Source organism: Macaca nemestrina, chromosome 7, assembly GCF_043159975.1.
Source record: "Macaca nemestrina isolate mMacNem1 chromosome 7, mMacNem.hap1, whole genome shotgun sequence".
In the NCBI taxonomy this organism is placed as follows: domain Eukaryota; kingdom Metazoa; phylum Chordata; class Mammalia; order Primates; family Cercopithecidae; genus Macaca; species Macaca nemestrina.
The window spans coordinates 134,502,421-134,519,817 of record NC_092131.1 but is presented as its reverse complement, the minus strand read 5'-3'; the positions used below and the strand labels follow the sequence as shown (position 1 = coordinate 134,519,817).

General features: G+C 38.2%; 1 protein-coding gene across 11 annotated transcripts in view; it reads left to right on the top strand.

The window, feature by feature from the left end:
* The window catches only part of LOC105488099 (IQ motif containing H), a 257,039-nt gene that overhangs the window by 133,933 nt on the left and 105,709 nt on the right, over nt 1-17,397 (top strand). For all 11 annotated transcript variants that reach the window (XM_071101152.1, XM_071101156.1, XM_071101155.1 and 8 more), the window contains 2 exons: nt 9,549-9,632; nt 13,753-13,928. In XM_071101152.1, the coding sequence (XP_070957253.1) occupies nt 9,549-9,632; nt 13,753-13,928 (260 nt within the window). The remainder of the gene's footprint in view (nt 1-9,548; nt 9,633-13,752; nt 13,929-17,397) is intronic.

Here is a 17,397-nt window from a genome sequence, read left to right as displayed (position 1 = left end):
AGATTACAGTGAGCTATGATCATCCCTCTGCATTCCAGCCTGGGTGACAGAGACACTGTCTCTAAAAAAATTAATAAAATAAAATAAATTAAGTGGGAGAATAATCTGGCCAAAGAATCTAGAAATAGAAAACATTATTTTAAATATGATATTAAGACTAGTTTTCTTCTGGATTACACATATTCAGTTTAAATAAATATATAATAAATATGAAGGTCTTCCCTAATGTAGCAATTTTTGTTTGTTGCCAACATGATACCCATTGTAAAGAAAAACTGCTAATTGTGTAATTTCTAAGAGATAAGAACAAGCTCAGAGTTTTTCTCAACTGAGCATTTTACAAGACTAATTGCACACTTTCAAAAGAGAATAATACCTGGGCTTTCATCATATAGTAGTTGTTTCTACAATATGTTTTGGATTTTTTTTTTTTTTTTTTTTTGAGACAGAGTCTCACTCTGTCACCCAGGCTGGAGTGCAGTGGTGCTATCTCGGCTCCCTGCAACATCCGCCTCCTGGGTTCAAGCAATTCTCCTGCCTCGGCCTCCTGAGTAGCTGGGATTACAGGCACACACCACCACGCCTGGCTAATTTTTGTATTTTTAGTAGAGATGGGTTTTCACCATGTTGGCCAGGCTGGTCTTGAACCCCTGACCTCAAATGATCCACCCGCCTCAGCCTCCCAAAGTGCTGGGATCGCGGCCGTGCTTTGGATTTTATAAAAATGACTTGTGGACATTAAATTAAGTAACAACAAGCTGTCATCTCCTACGTGTTCCACAGATAGAATTCTCGAACTATGTGTATATTTTTAAGGATATAGGGTACCCTTTTTTGTGTACCACATCCCTGGGAGTCCTTAAAGATTTCAGCTACATGCCACAAACTTCTTTGTCTCATGCACCAGGGACTTACCTATACAATTCATTAAAATAGAAGTGGATGAAAGTGAAGCAATTTTTTCTCTAAATGTACTGCAAGAAAACTAATCTATTCAATCTAGTAATTTCATTTCCAGAGTTGAGACAGATTCACTAGTGAAAATCAGTTGGTCGGATTCTCTGGTTCAGGCATTTTACACAAGTTGCAGCCTGGTCCTCTTTTTCTCCTTCCATAGGAAATTTGCTGTAGAATTAGCTCTACACATAATCACACCATGCTGCTAGCCAACTGGGGCTGCACTAACTTGTTTGAACCCTTCAAATGAAAGCTAAGTAGCTGATAACGGCATAATATATTGTAGTTGTAAGCATTTGGTTATTTATGCAGTTTTGCACACATGGGAATAATTGCATTTTCCAAACTGGTGATCACAGAAAGGATGGCCTTGCAGTAAGGTTTTTGACCACAAAATATTTATAAAGTATTTTAAAATCTATGGCTTGGTAATATGAACAGTAAGACAATTAAACAGTGTGGAGTAACCTCTTTGAAAGGAGGACTTGGGCCGGGCGCGGTGGCTCACGCCTGTAATCCCAGCCCTTCAGGAGGCCAAGGCAGGCAGATCACGAGGTCAAGAGATCAAGACCATCCTGGCCAACATGGTGAAACCCCATCTCTACTAAAAATATGAAAATTAGCTGGGCATGGTGGTGTGCGCCTATAGTCCCAGCTACTTGGGAGGCTGAAGCAGGAGAATCGCTTGAACCTGGGAGGCGGAGGTTGCAGTGAGCCAAGATCACACCATTGCACTCCAGCCTGGTGACAGAGCAAGACTCCATCTCAAAAAAAAAAAAAGAAAGAAAGAAAAAGAAAAAAAGAAAGGAGGACTTATGAAGCTTGATTGATTGTTATGTATTTCAGATAGTATTCCTAGATATAACAAAAATTTTAGCTATTTTTAATCCACAAGAGAAGTAGAATGCTTCTGTCAAAAAAAAACCTGATTTGCCTTGTAATTTTATGATAGAGAAACATTTTTCAGAGTTTATAGGCTGATCTCTTAATTGGATATTACATATTTTATCATTTTTATTAATGAAATATAATTATAACAAAATAATCTACAGTGGTTCATAACAGGAATAAAATATTAGGGTCTATTTTAAGCAAAATCTATCAGTCAAATGAGAAAGAACCTGAAGAATCCTAATTCCTCTAGAAAAACCAGATGTCTAAATAAAGCCTACAGACTAATTATGCTCCCAGTTTCTTTGGCCAAGTATTTCCTCCACTTTTAATTTAACCCCTGTGCTTCTTTATTGCAGCACATCGCTTGGTGCTACGTGTAAACTCAGTTGCTTTTTAAAATATATTGACATGAAATGAGACGTGCCAAGTATGGGGCTCTGCTGCTGTGAGCAGTATATGAAGCCACTGCCAGCCAATTAAACCCCCAGGGATGAGTTTCACTCTCACTTCTCCTCCACCTTTAACATGGATGACTAAAAAGAATGTATATAGTTCAGTTTCATATTTTCCCTCTGTGCCCTATTTTAGCAAGTTATTATTCTTGGGGTTAAAACAAGTAGTGGTCTTCAGATTATTCATTCGATAAAAATTGTGGATCCTGGTATTATGCAGTTCATGAAATACAGCATTTTCTAGCTCGTCTGCACTTTCACAGAAGCCTACAAGAAAGGATAGGGAAACTTACTTTTGTGTGCAACCAATCATACGCTGAACTGAGAAAGTCCCAAATGCTTATGAGACTCTTGCTTCCTAACTCCATGCTTTTCTGCCAAGAGATAAAAGCTTGAGCTCACCTACATTTGTGAACAGGGGCAGAGTGGAGGATGGCAGCCAAGGGCGTTAGATCTGCAATCACTTTTTGCTATGCCTCCACGCATATTGGCACCTTTCAACTTTCTCTGCTATGAGCTGGAGTCACCTGATACCCAGTTCAGTGCTGCTTTTTACTTTTGAGTTAACAACTCAAAGACAGGTTAGATGTTGTTCCTTCCACCTCAGGCTAGAAAATCTGGACTTTCGATAAAATCTTTGCAGTCTTCAACATATATTTTGGCAAGTAGTATAGAATCCATAGTTTAACTATGGTGTTGCCATACTAGATCCTTGGGACAGGTGTACTGCCAAGACTTCCCAGACAGCATTTCCCAGAAATATCCAGATCTTTGTGAGTATTTCCCAGAAATATCCAGATCTTTCAGAATCAGGAACAAAGTACACTTAAACTTTAAAAATGTTTTATAGCCCAAACCAACACATATTTGTATTCACCCATGTATCCAAATCAACACTCATTGATACTGGTTAGATCAGAGTTGGTCCCATGATCTTGTAATATGAAATTATCCAATTGGTCTTGAGCTATATGATGTTGTACCATGAAATATGGAAACAACATTGAACTAGGTATCAGGTGACTCCAGCTTACAGGCTTTTCATGAGATCTATTAATATTAGGATATGCTGTAAAAGGAATTTTTCACTATCAAAGATAAAATCCTTTACACTCATAAAAAATATTAAAAGGCTTGTTCAGTGGTTCTCAGGACCCCTTTACACTCATCATGATTATTGAAGACCCTAAAGAACATTGGTTTAAGTGGGTTATATCTGTCATTATCAACTGTATTTGAAATTAAAACAGAATAATTTTAAAAATGTTTATTAACTTCTTTTAAAATAACAATAATAAGCCCACTACCAACACTAACCTAAGTAACATATTTTTGAAACATAATTATTTTCTAAAACAAAAGAAATTAGTGAGAAGGGTAGGACTGTCTGACAGGTCTGAAAAATTAATAGAACATGGTTGGATTCTCATATCTGCTTCTGTATTCAATCTGTTGCAATATGTTGTTTTGGTTGACACACATGAAGAAAATCCAGCCCTACACAGATAAGTATTTGGAAAATGGAAGAATAATGTGTATATTTTATAGCCTTTTCAGATAGTTGTGTATATTCTTCTTTGACTTTATACTAAACTCAACAATGGTAATTCTAAGTGTTAGCTGCAATGTGGAATCTACAATCATATTAATAAACTTTTTGTCTTTTGTAACTTGTAAGAGAACAAGACTGAAAAAGGCAAAGAACATCTTAGTATAATTTTGAAAATAGTTTTGACCCTGCAGACTCCCTGAAAGGTTCTCAGTATCCGCTAGGGTCCCCGGATCACAATTTGAGAATCACTGCTGACATGGTTTGGTTCTGTGTCCCCACTCAATCTCATTTTGAATTGTAATCCCCACATGTTGGAGGAGGGGCCTGGTAGGAGACGATTGTATTACAGGGGCAGGTTTCCCCCTTGCTTTTCTTATGGTAGTGAGTGAGTTCTCACAAGAGCCGATAGTTTTAAAGTGTGGCACTTCCCCCCTCGCTCACTGTCTCTCTCCTGCCACCATGTGAAGAAGGTCTTTGTTTCCCCTTCACCTTCCGCCATGATTGTAAGTCTTCTGAAGCCTCTCCAGCCATGTGGAACTGTGAGTCAATTAAACCTTTTTTCTTCATAAATTACCCAGTCTCAGGCAGTTTTTTTTTTTTTTTTTTTTTTGAGATGGAGTTTTGCTCTTGTTGCCCAGGCTGGATTGCAATGGCATGATCTCAGCTCACCGCAACCTCCGCCTCCTGGGTTCACACAATTCTCCTGCCTCAGCCTCCTGAGTAGTTGGGATTATAGGCACGCACCACTACACCCAGCTGATTTTGTATTTTTAGTAGAGATAGGGTTTCTCCATGTTGGTCAGGCTGGTCTCGAACTCCCAACCTCAGGTGATCCGCCCACCTCGGCCTCCCAAAGTGTTGGGATTACAAGCGTGAGCCACCACGCCTGGCCAAGTAGTTCTTTATAGCAGTGTGAAAATGGACTAATACAACTGGCTTTCGTTGCATGCAATGCTGTGCTAACCACTGACAAAAGTTTAAACAAGAGAACTTCCTTACTTTTTTGAAGGTGAATCCATTTGTCCCATTTGGTTTGAGGATGTTTTCAAAACTCAACAAAGGTACTTCTACGTTTTCTACATCTTTATAACAAAATTCCCTAATCCCCTTCAATAGCCCCCAAAAAACAACTATCAGTTTTATTTTAATCTAACTGACAATGGATATACTAAATAAATAACCCAGATAGAGCTGTTTCTTGCCATCTTTTGGAATCCCAACTTCTTGCTCTCTAGTATCTTGTGCTTTCACACTTGCATAAGTAATTAAAACCTGATTACAACCACAGTGTCTAGATCATAGTTCTCTATTATTACAAGATGCTGATGTGCAATCATTTGTGAATATATCACGTGTCCTCTTATTTTTCTACCATTAGAATACCAAAGTTTTCTTATGAATTGGAGCAATTCCAGATTATCTCTGTATCAATGTCACTCTTCTTCATCTTTCATCCAGTGTACTCTCTTGAGTAGAAGAGAAAGGGATGAAGTAAGCCTGAGTATGCTGCTGGGAGGGTGTGATGCATTGAACATCACTGATCACGAGTTTCAAAATGAGGAAAAGGTTGAGAACTAATCCTCCAGACCATCAAACTGAGGCATGAATGACTACCATCCCAGGCCAGGGTGATGAGATAAACAGCTACTAGTTGGTAATCAGGAGTCTGTTGGTAACCTCTTCTCTGTCTTGAGTACCATTATAAGAAATAGGACTTGGGAGACAAAAGAAACTAGGAGTCAACCACAGGGTAAGAAGCCGAGTATTCAAGAACGTGTGATCTGCTGCAACAACGGGCGTGTCACAGAGGCATGCACCAGTGCCAAGGGGGCTCAGTCACTCAGCGTGATCTTGCTCATGTTCTTAGATTTCTGTGGTTACTGTGAAAGAAAAGCCAATCCTAGCAGAGCTGGTTTGCTGGATGCAAAGAGGCAATTAGTATCATCTGATAGATGTTTATGCAGAAAGGGACTGGGAAAGGCAGTGAAGGTAGAAATGAAGATGGAGAAATGATTGCCAGTAACCCTTGATGAGCAACCTTGGTTCAATGGAGGACCAGAAGTAGTAGATGAATAACTTCAGAGAGGCAGCTCTCAGGTAACCTTCTTTGATGTAGAGACAATAATATTTCACAACTACTTATTTGAGAAAAGGTGGAACTCTCTATCAAACTAGGAATATTTTGCAGGAAGTGAGTATGGCCATAGGAATATTTTGCAGGAAGTGAGAATGGCCATGAGAAAAGAGGCTGTGATCCTTTCTACAGTGATGAGGAAGAGAGAGTGCCTCTTTCTGCTAGTGTTGTATTCTGTGCTAATGAGGACCTGGAAAAAGCTACAAATCCCACTTACCACTCTTTGAATTCTCCAGAAGTTCTCCAGCTTACAGAACCCAATTTTAGGAGAGTTGAAAGAAGGAGCGATGAGAACACACAGGAGAAAGGGCTAAGAATTTAAAAGACAGGCCGGATATGGTGGCTCACCCCTATAATACCAGCACTTTGGGAGGCTGAGGTGGGTGGATCACTTTAGCCCAGGAATTTGAAAGCAGCCTGGGCAACATGGTGAAACCCTGGCTCTACAAAAACTACAAAAATTAACCAGATGTGGTGGTGTGCACCAGTAGTCTCACCTAATTGAGAGGCTGAGGTGAGAGGATCACTTGAGCCCAGGAGGTTGAGGCTGCAGTGAGTTGAGATCGCACCACTGCACTCCAGCCTGGGCAACAGAATGATACCCTGTCAAAAAAAAAAAAAAAAAAAAGAATTAAAAAGATTATTTGAGTACGGGCTTCACACATGTTTCATTCATTTATTTGACTGGAGATTTCACAAGTGCCTGCTCTAACGTAGCTATGAGTCTGGTTGCAGGAGCTAGAGTGGTGCAGGTAAAAGAAGAGATGGACAACAAAGTAAACAACCAAGCAAAGAAATATGTAGTGACAACATGAGAAAAGGGTGGTGAAGAACAGGTGCAAGAGAATGACAGTGAAGGGAGACTAAGAACTTTAGAAAAGGGTGGTCAGGCATATAACGCATGATGTTGAGGACCTTATTGCCCCAGTAGAGACCTAGCAACTCTTCTCTTCTGCTTCCCTCTCCCACTTCTAAGGACTCTGACAATTACACCTGGTCCAGCCAGACAATCCAGGATAATCTCTTGATTTTAAGGTCGGTTGATAGCAACCTTAATTCCATTAGCAACTGTTTTTCTTCTTTGTCATGTAATCCAATATATTCACTGGTTATGGGTATTAGAACTCGGACATTTTTGAACAGCCATTATTCTGCCTACCACAACAACTGAAAATAAAAGTGAGAAAAGAGGCCAAAGCTCTTTGTCCCTTCTGGAGTTCTTCTCTGCTCACACTTGGAGAGTCTTTTATTTTCTATAACTAAATTTCTTACAAGAGCTAATATGTAGTATCTAAACTGTATAATAATTGGTAGGTTTATGTGACCTTGGACAAGAGACAAGACACTTACCTTGAGTTTCCTTATCTATAATATGACAGGATTGAGGATAATGGTCTCTCAAAACTCCCTCAGTGTTCCTAATCAGACCCTGGAAGAAATAATGTCATTGTAGATTATATTCCAAAGTGTAGTGTCTCATCGCCACTGGGCATGTCTACTGAACTCCCGCAAACCACGACATCCTTGTTGATAGTTTCCTGGTTAAGTCACTGTTATATTTAGTGTATGCTACCAACATTGATGAAATCTTTTCACCTGTCAACACATGTACTTTATGGATGTATAAAACAAAACAAGTCTGACTAAAAAAATATAGTGACTCCCAACTTCTGCTCTGCTGATGTCATTGTACATTGCATTGTATCTCGTCCATGTAGAATGGTCTGTTGCTTGTCACAGAGTTTGTTGTTGTTGTTATATGTTTTGGAAACACCCATACCTTGTAACATTAAAATACCTTGTGTTTATAAAGCACTTTACAGCTTACAAGATGTTTTCATATCTGTAACTGCATATGATTCTCTGTAACAATGTTCCAAGATTAGCATACACTTCTTTAAAATGGGTATATTCTATGTAGACATTTTATATGCATTCTTGATCAGTGGTAACAGAGGTCCCAAGTAATTTGTTGGAAAACTGACTTCAAACAGTGGAATGGAACACAGAGTTATTCACTCACATGCTGCATATGTGGCAACAAAGTGATCAGACATCTTTTATATTTTAAATTGGACATCATCTTAATGAGACATATTATACTGCTTTTATCTTTACTTTTGAAAGGCAATGCAGTCATGGAATACTCTCAGGCACTTTTCTTAATCACACTTTATTCTTTAGGCATTTTCCTGCCTTTTTATACTCTTGCTATATGTTATCCACAATACATCTTTCTAAACATTTATTTGAATATAGATAAAATTATACATATACAAAATCCCAAGGTATGATATTGCAGTCACACATAAAGACATTGGAGTTGTAACTGCCTATATTAGCTTTTATATGTGGAATGGTTCTCTAAATTATTTGAGAGATTAATAATTTTTCAAAAATGATTCGAACAGCTCATTTGTCCTTCTGCCTCTCTCTTTAATTCTTAAGTCCAGATGCAAAGCAAAGAGAGACTTTTAGATGATTGTAAAGTCATTTAATTTCCAGACGTTGTCTAGTGTTTAAACACCGACATCAAAGCAAAGAGTCAATTATCAGAGTTCATTTGGTCTGAAGCCCCATTGCCTGAATTGCCATAGTTTTCCTTATGCTGAAAAGGAAATGTGTGTCACATCTTGAAGCTGTGGTATATAAAATCACTTTATCTAGAGCAGTTTAACTTGAAACATGTGTTTGGGCTCACTAACCACAAGGAGGCATTGAAGCATCTCTTCAAAATGTGAAAAGCAATTTTATGAAGAAAAAAAGAGTTACAGTTGTTGAATTTCATATAAGCAATTATACCTGCTTGTGAGTACGCATGCTTTTTAAGTTTATGTTTTGATTCACTTTTTTTTAATGACCTGAAATATCAGCAGAAAGTGTTTCCACTGTTGTTTCTTTTGTGAGAGATTTTTGGACAATAGTAATCCATATGTGTTTTCCCTTCTGCTCTGTTTCCAGTGGAAATGAAGGCAAACTGCAGGACTTTTATTAGTACTGACAAAGTAACTGCATTAGCTCTTCTTGCCCTTTGAAGGTTAAAAGTTCTTTTGACTGTGAGCAGAAGTTGATTTCTTTAGTATATGAATTATTTAAATATGTATTCCTGACAGCAGGGGATTTATCTGAAATCTGTGTGTCACTTAAGAATGATTCTGGAACACATTTTCAAAATACCACATAGGAAGCTCACATTAAGAAGCCAAAACAATATTTTTTTAACCTGAGCATAATTTTCTTACGCATCCTTGTAAACATTCACATTTCATGTCAGAAATTTTCTCCATGTTTTGTCATCTTGATTCTTAGCAGCCTTGTTGGTATTAGAAAATGTGAACCCCTCTGTTACGGAGTATGTTGCTTAGCACATCTTCCAGAATAATGTTTAATTCCCCCGAGAAACAAGCACCTCATTCTTCGGGATTGGTTTGTTTCTGTAAGATGCTTCAGAGAAAATGTTTTCCTGGAAATATGGACTGTGACATTTTGAAATTCTCTTGTGCCATGTTGCTATATTGACTCGCTCTTTCTGCGTTCTGACACCTTGTTTGCCTTTTAGGGTATTCCCAGCCTGTGAGAGAACATATTGCCGATTTCAACACACAGCAGAACACGCAGTTGGGGAGGCTGTGTGACATCTTAGGTACAGTCAACAGTTTTACACAAGTGACTCTTTGGAATGTTTATCAGTGGATGTTGATAAAATGTTTTATTTGTTTGTTTGTTTTTTTATTATTTTTTCCCTCTACAAGGAAAAAGCTCAGATTTTTAATCTACTTACAGGGCAATTCAATGTTTTATTTTAAAAAACAGATTTGTAGTAAAATCAGCTTGAATTAAAAAATGACATTTTAACCAATTTACTTGGACAGTTTTCTAGATTCTCTTTGCCACAGGTTTAGATCAGAATTTCTCTCCTGTAAACCAAAAATCTTCTTTATTTACTGAATCTTGCAGTGAGTGAAATCAAAATTTTACATTCGTGTCAGTCTTGTCTCTTATGATATCTGGGGAATGAGTGAAAGGTGGTATCAGAAATGAAGCATTGTGTTTTCATAAGAAGAAAGAGGGGAAAATGAAGATAGAATTTTAAAAGAAGGTTTTATTTAAATATAGAGCATCTTGTTATTAGAAAACATGAAGTGCCTAATGGAGGGAATTTTTGGAAATACAGACCTTGATTGAGTGATGTGTACATCTTTGTGAAAGTCAAGTTCTGATACTGGTTTGGTCAGTTCTTAGTCAGGCACCCATCCGGAGCCAGGCAGGAAGGATGCCTGAATGTGACAGCTTTGGCTGACACTATTCAAGGCCCGGGTTCAGATTAGGCTCTAAGAATATAGGTTGCAAAAGCTAAGCAATAACATTGAATCTGTTTGTGAGATACTTGCCAAAAATTCAAGGTTGTTACATAAAAATTAGATTTTTATTAGTTATCAAATAAGAACTTCTTTGTTTTGTTAAAATGCAATTTCTTTGGCCCTTATTTAAGAAAAACAAGGAAGACTTTTAAATGATGAAGGACCAACTTAGCTGGCTCCCTGGAATGACATACTTTACATTATTCATATATATTTCAGCATCATTATTATTTTATAAATGCCATTTGGTAGCAAAAAATACATCAGTACTAGAAATTTACAGTGTCCTAAAATAATCATCATAATTGCTTTAATCTATTATCTAGGCACTAAGATTGTTTTTCAGCATTACAAAAAATTTTTTTAATGACTTAAGATTGACTTGTTAGTATTAAGCTATTTCAACTAAAAACCTGACTGGATGGAAACCACTGAAGTTTAGCGGAGGGCAGACTTTGCTGTAATTTATTTGAATTAATCTTTTTCTTCAGCTTTTTATATCCCTTTCTATATATAGTACAAGCCATCACCAAATAATTTCTTTATAAAAGATTCTCATTATTGGAAAAGACTTGAAAGTATTAGGCTTCTATTTTAAACAACTCAATAATTCAGTCTATCTCTACCTGCAATGGAATATTTTGCTTATATGAACATTTCTGAGAGATTATGAGCCAAATGCCTTTTTCTTGGCACATAGTCTTTATGATATAGCAGTGCAGTCATAAAATGTCTTCGAGAGGAGTAATGAAAGTTTAGAAATAGATGAAACAAAGTACTTTCTTGTGAAATAAAAATGTGAATAAACTAGAAAAATAAGTAATAATTTCATGGAAGAACGGATAATTATCCTTTATGGTTTTTCTTTCTTATTCAGGGGAAACAAAGATAATCCAGTCACACTGGTAAGGCTGGTCACTAGATATTGTCTGTGAATTAATTCATGGTTCTCAAGTGGAGACCCCAATGGCTAGTTCCTAGATGAGTTCAGCAAGAAAGTGACTGATTACTGACTAGCAATCAAAGAAAGCTTCATCTTCGTATCAATTCCTTTCCAAAATTACCTGTCAGTTCATTTTGAACATGTGTAAAATTAACCCATGATAAAACCCATTAATACTGAATATTAGAGTTGGTGATATGTATTCCTTTGCCAGAAATGAACAGGAAAGGTGAAATCGGCAACATGATTCCTTTTATCATTTGTAACCTAGAAATTTCTTCCCAAGAAAAAATTTGCTTTTCATCTGCTACAGTCTATAAGCTATTTTTGTTGTTTTTCTGCCCTATTCTTTCATACTTAAAAAAACTCATTCATTTGATTTTTAAAACCTCTATTGTAATTTGGTTAGACGCTAGTCTCTTCTTCAAAACACAAGACTTCGGATGACTGATTTGATGATTCAGCAATTGGATGCAAGTTATTTACTTACTGTCTTCTCAGTTAATTTATTTTGAGGTTTATGCTTCAAAATTAAATGGGAGCCACCTAAATATTCACATGTATGCAGCACCTGCTGTGGGCCTAGCACTGCGCCAGTTCAGAAAACATCCCTTCTAGGTCTCTGGAGAGGGAGATTTCTCTTGTATGCCTTGCGTCTAGGCATAAAAGACTTTCTCAACTTTGCAAATCTCTCTGTAATCCCTTCAGTCAGTTCACAAGTGTTTATTGAGTGACTCCTACATATTCCACACTGTGCCAGGGCTTGGGGGAATATAAGAAATAGTACAAACATTGCCTTTAAGGAGCTTGGAGAGACAAGATTAATAGATTGGAAACAATAGGATAGAACACAGAGGACACTACTTCATGTTAAATCTTGAGGCACTGATCAAAAGGAACGTAGGGAGCCGGGCGCGGTGGCTCACGCCTGTAATCCCAGCACTTTGGGAGGCTGAGGCGGGCAGATCACGGGGTCAGGAGATCGAGACCATCCTGGCTAACACGGTGAAACCCCGTCTCTACTAAAAATACAAAAAAGTAGCCGGGCGTGGTTGTGGGTGCCTGTAGTCCCAGCTACTCGGGAGGCTGAGGCAGGAGAAAGGTGTGAACCCGGGAGGCGGAGCTTGCAGTGAGCTGAGATCGCGCCACCGCACTCCAGCCTGAGAGACACAGCGAGACTCTGTCTCAAAAAAAAAAAAAAAAAAAAAAAGGAACGTAGGTGTGGGGGCAGCTGGGGAGTCACTGTTGGCCAGCCTAGTCAGGGTGGGCCAGGAGCACATTCACACACCCGTGCTGTTTCTTGAGCACTTACTATGTGCCAGATGCTGCACCATATACTTTCTGTATCTTCACTCATTTAATAGTGTCAAAACAATACGCCCCAGGTGGTTGTATTCCCCTTTTTACAGATGAAGAAATGAATGCTTAGAAAGGTTAAATACCTAGAATTTAATCAGTCTATGCTCTGTATATATACTCTGCCAAACCAATCAGAGAAATCTTAAAATCCCCTCTTTGCCCTACTTGCCTAAGAAAACGTTTACAGTGCTCCCTCCTCTGAACTTCTTTAAGTATCTGGTCTGCGTGCTTCATCAGCCCACAATGATTGCTGTATTTCCCTCCACGTTTAGCCCAGGGCTTTGCCCCTACAGACCAGTCAGCTATTTTGTGAATGAATGGATGAACAAATGAATGACTTCATTGACTGCTGATTTCCTATTCATACTCCCTGAAATATTGTGCAGCATGGAGTGGATACTCTCATTTCACTATTCCATTTGGATGGGATATTTAATTAGGGTTTCTTGTGATGTTACATGTAAGAAGCACATCTTAAGAAGGAGAAAAGTTAAATTAAGGCAGTGTTTCCTTTAAACCAAAAATCACAAAACCTGCTTTTTAAGCAATATACTCCTCTTTGGGAATCAAGCAGGGGAAAGGCTGGTTTCCTGAAATAATCATTGCTATGATTATAATCAGACCATTTATTTGAACAGGACATTCCCTAAATTGGCCCTGTCAAGTCCATACAGAATAAGAAATTGCAATTTCATCAGCTTTGTAAAGTTAATAGCTCTGTTTTATAATTTACTGAAGTTAATGGAATAAATTTTTAAAGCAGTATGCAATTCCTGTTGATGTTAATGGGAGTTGTATGGCTAAATCCCTATGTATTATTTGAAAGTACATTTCCAAGGTATCTCACAGCCCTCCTTCTGAAGGAATCATTGCATCTATTTTTTTTGGTGGTGGTGTTATTTATATTTTCTTTAGAGAAATGCTGAACTGTAAAAAAGCCAGTTAGATTGCTCAGATAGTACAAAAGCAATCTAAATTAACCTCAACATGGGTTTTGGATATGCTCTTTATTTTAAACTGCACAACATCAGTCGGATGCCAGAGTTCATAATGTCATTTACCTTCACACCAGTAATTAACATTGTGCCTGTTGTTTTTAGATGCCAATGTGAATGTCATCTACATCTGCTCCCATCATATGAATGATGAGTTAGTGCTGTATTACAAACAAATCCTAAGTCTACATGCAGCCGTCAAATCGGGGAACCTTGAGGACAGAAGTGACCTGCAGGACAGGATCAAAATTATCACCCCTGAAGCTGTAAACATCTTCCCCGTGAGTTTGTCTTCTAATTACTACGGTTTCAGGGATGCAGTAAAATTAAATTGGAAATTTTATAACTTGCAATGCTCTGGTACACATCAGTGAAATATTATTGCAAGTGTAACAGCTTTACTGATTAGACTACTAGTTGGTCTGTAGGAAATAAATATTCCAGTTTAACTTTCAGACTCAGTGGAGCTACCCCTGCCCAGTTTCTCTGTAGTCGTAGCCTAATTCCAGTTACTAGGTGGTACCATCAAGTAGGTGGATTTATAACATGTACCATTCCTTTTTCTTAATTTTGTGTGGAGGACACTAAGGCAGAGAAAGGCTGGGCCTGCCCACAGTCACAAAACTAGTTAGGAGCAGAACTAGACCAGGCCCTCTCTTTTCTGATCCACACGGGTACTCCATGTTTTTTTCCCCTGAGGGGAATTTGGCTTGATTTACCATATCAGATGGTTCCTAATGAAAAATGGTCAGGTTTTTTTTTTTTTTTTTTTAATTGTGCTGATTTTTTAGTGAATGGAATGAATTCTGAGTGAATCCTATTCCTAGACAAGAGCCTTTGGGAAATTCATGGAATGATAAAGGCAGCGTTCTAGAATAAGGCAGTACAAAAGATGGCTTAAAACGAATTTATCTACATTTTAACAACAATTTGAACTTTCCATGTTAACCAGATAACAGTTTAATACCTAATGGACTATGCATTTTTGAGGAGACTTTTTTGGTGTAATTAAAGATAGCTGTTTTCATTTACAACTGAAATGCACCAAAGTCAACTGTCTCTCTGTTGCCAAAGTGATTGCATGCTATACATAGGGAACATCTATGTGTTGGGTGACTACCCGTTAACACTTCAGATGTACCATGATTTGACCAAAAAAACAGGGGGTTTGGGGGAGGGACCTAAGGAAAGGCTTGCCAGGACTGGGGAGAGTTTCGATAGCATTTCTACTTTGCTGATACTCACTGAATTGTTGTCAGGACTTATTCTTTTCTACCAAAATGAACATTTTATTTTTTCATAACTGGACGCCTCAGTATTCCTTAAAAAACCCTCTGCTCAGTTTTGTTTCATTGGTACTTTTGGCTGTGAAAGAGGAAGGCAAGGACAGGGGCTGGGGAAGCAAAAGAAAGGACAAGTGGCAAATCACTGCCACTTACGTACATTCTTGGGAACCTTCCAATATCCTCCACCAATGTAAGAATTTCTTTGGTGCTTCCTAGTTATTGTTTGGCCTCACTGACACAGTTACTATGGACATTAGGGTGCAAGGAAGAAAAAGAACTACCATTAGTGTATAGTTAAATTCCTGATTTTCTCCAGCCAGAAAATTGATCTAATAGCTGCTAGCTATTAGTAAGGAGTTTCTGCACATCTGAAATGCCCATATACATTAAAGAGGCATAGAATGGGGAAGGGTCACTAGATTGGGGAGAAAAAAAAGTGAGAAAACTAACATTTTTCAAATTCTTAGCATACAGTTTCTTTTCTTTTTTTTTTTTTTTTTTTTTGAGACGGCAGTGTCTCACTCTGTCACCCAGGCTGGAATGCAGTGGTGCAATCTCAGGTGACTGCAACCTCCACCTCCCAGGTTCAAGTAATTCTCCTGCCTCAGCCTCCTGAATAGCCGGGATTACAGGCATGTGCTACCACTCCCAGCTGATTTTTGTATTTTTAGTAGAGACGGGGTTTCACTATGTTGGCCAGGCTGGTCTCGAACTCCTGACCTCAAGTGATCCGCCTGCCTCGGCCTCCCAAAGTGCTGGGGTTACAGGCGTGAGCCACCATGCCCAGCCCAGTTTCTCATTTGATTCTCAGAATAATGCATCAAGATGGAAAGATAGCTCTTTTTATCCATCTCTCTTTATGGCTGAGGAAACCAATACTCCGTTTCTAATCCAAGGTTACTAGTAAGGCCACAGTGTGAACCACAATCTCTCTACCCCAGAGCAGTATCATGAGTTGGAATGACTGCCTTGCTCCTGGATGACCTGGGGCCTTGGGCAAGCCCCCTTACCTCTCTGGTCCTCTGGTCCTCATCTATAAAATGAGATCCTGGATTAGATCATTTCAGAGTCATCTTCAACTCTATCATCCTATTACCTGAGAACTGTACCCTTGCTAGTCCACTATTTGGCTTCTAAGCAGGAGACAGGCACTCACAGATGCACATAGTATTGGTTTACATCTTTATGAGTAGAAACAAACAGGCAAGGTTTTAAGTACTTAATAGTTCTCCTCATAGCTCAAGTTTAAATTATTTGAGTAATTACTCATAAGCAATCAACTTTTTAAAAATGCAAAAATTAAATTCTTACTTTCAAATCAGTTATTGTTCATGTTTGGTGATTGCTTTATTTGTTTTTAATGGGTTTGAGAAATTGTATCAGTGCTGATTTTCATTTAAATGGATGGCTATGAGATTTTTTAAAGCATGCCAAAAATCTGTTTGTACATCTCTCCAAGTTACTATATGATTCTTGAATTTGTAATGGTAAAATGTGCTCTTTATAAAAGTCATTATGTCTATTTTTAGACATTTCAGTGTTTATGAAGACATCCTAAACAACTACCTTTTATCTCAGGTCAAAAAAAAATCAGTGGTGATAAATTAAATGTAGCTATAATTCAATGGAACTAGAAACATTTTAGATTTTGTCATCTGTGTCAATCCATTGCCTGGATCTGATGATACTGATGTTCTCCAAATGGTCATACAAGACCTGTGATTAGTGATACATCCTTTGCCATCACTCATTCATATTTAAATCTGTATTAAACACATATGGAACACAATATTGTGGCAGCATCTTGCCTGGAGTCTAGGGCATGCCCGCAGATGACTATAATACTGAGTCGGGTAGAGTACTTGCCAATAGAAACAAGCAAACCTAGAGGAGATGGAACTCCATCCTGGCTGGAAATGTGCTCAGAATGTTAACATTAGGTTCTATTGCTGCGTCTGCCATCCTCCTTCACATCTCAAAAACCCACCAGGTCTTTACTACTCACTCGATAAAATAAGGAACTTGTGGCAGCAGTGGCATGTCAACTGTGTGAGCGGGGTTTGAATCCTGCTTCTGCTGTTTACTAGCTGTGTGACTTTGAGCAAATCACTTGAGGCTTAATTTTCCCATCTCCAAAATAGGGATAGCTAATTGATTCAATGTCATATGGATCAAACGAGAGATCACGTCAAAGGCTTTGATCTTGTGAACTTACCATGAAAAGATTGCTGCCTTGGAATCCTCTTCTGGGTGCCCTGAAAAGCTCACCACAGACATCGTAACTCAAGTCACCTATTTAGTTCAATTTTTTTATGTGTCTTCATTGGAATAATTTACGGGAAAAAGAAAATAGTGAAATAAACAAGGAAGAAAGACAGTGACTAACCAGATGGAAAACACAAACCTGCCAGGTGTTATCACTGGCCATTGTCAAATGGAACATTGGGTTTCCTAGAACTGCATT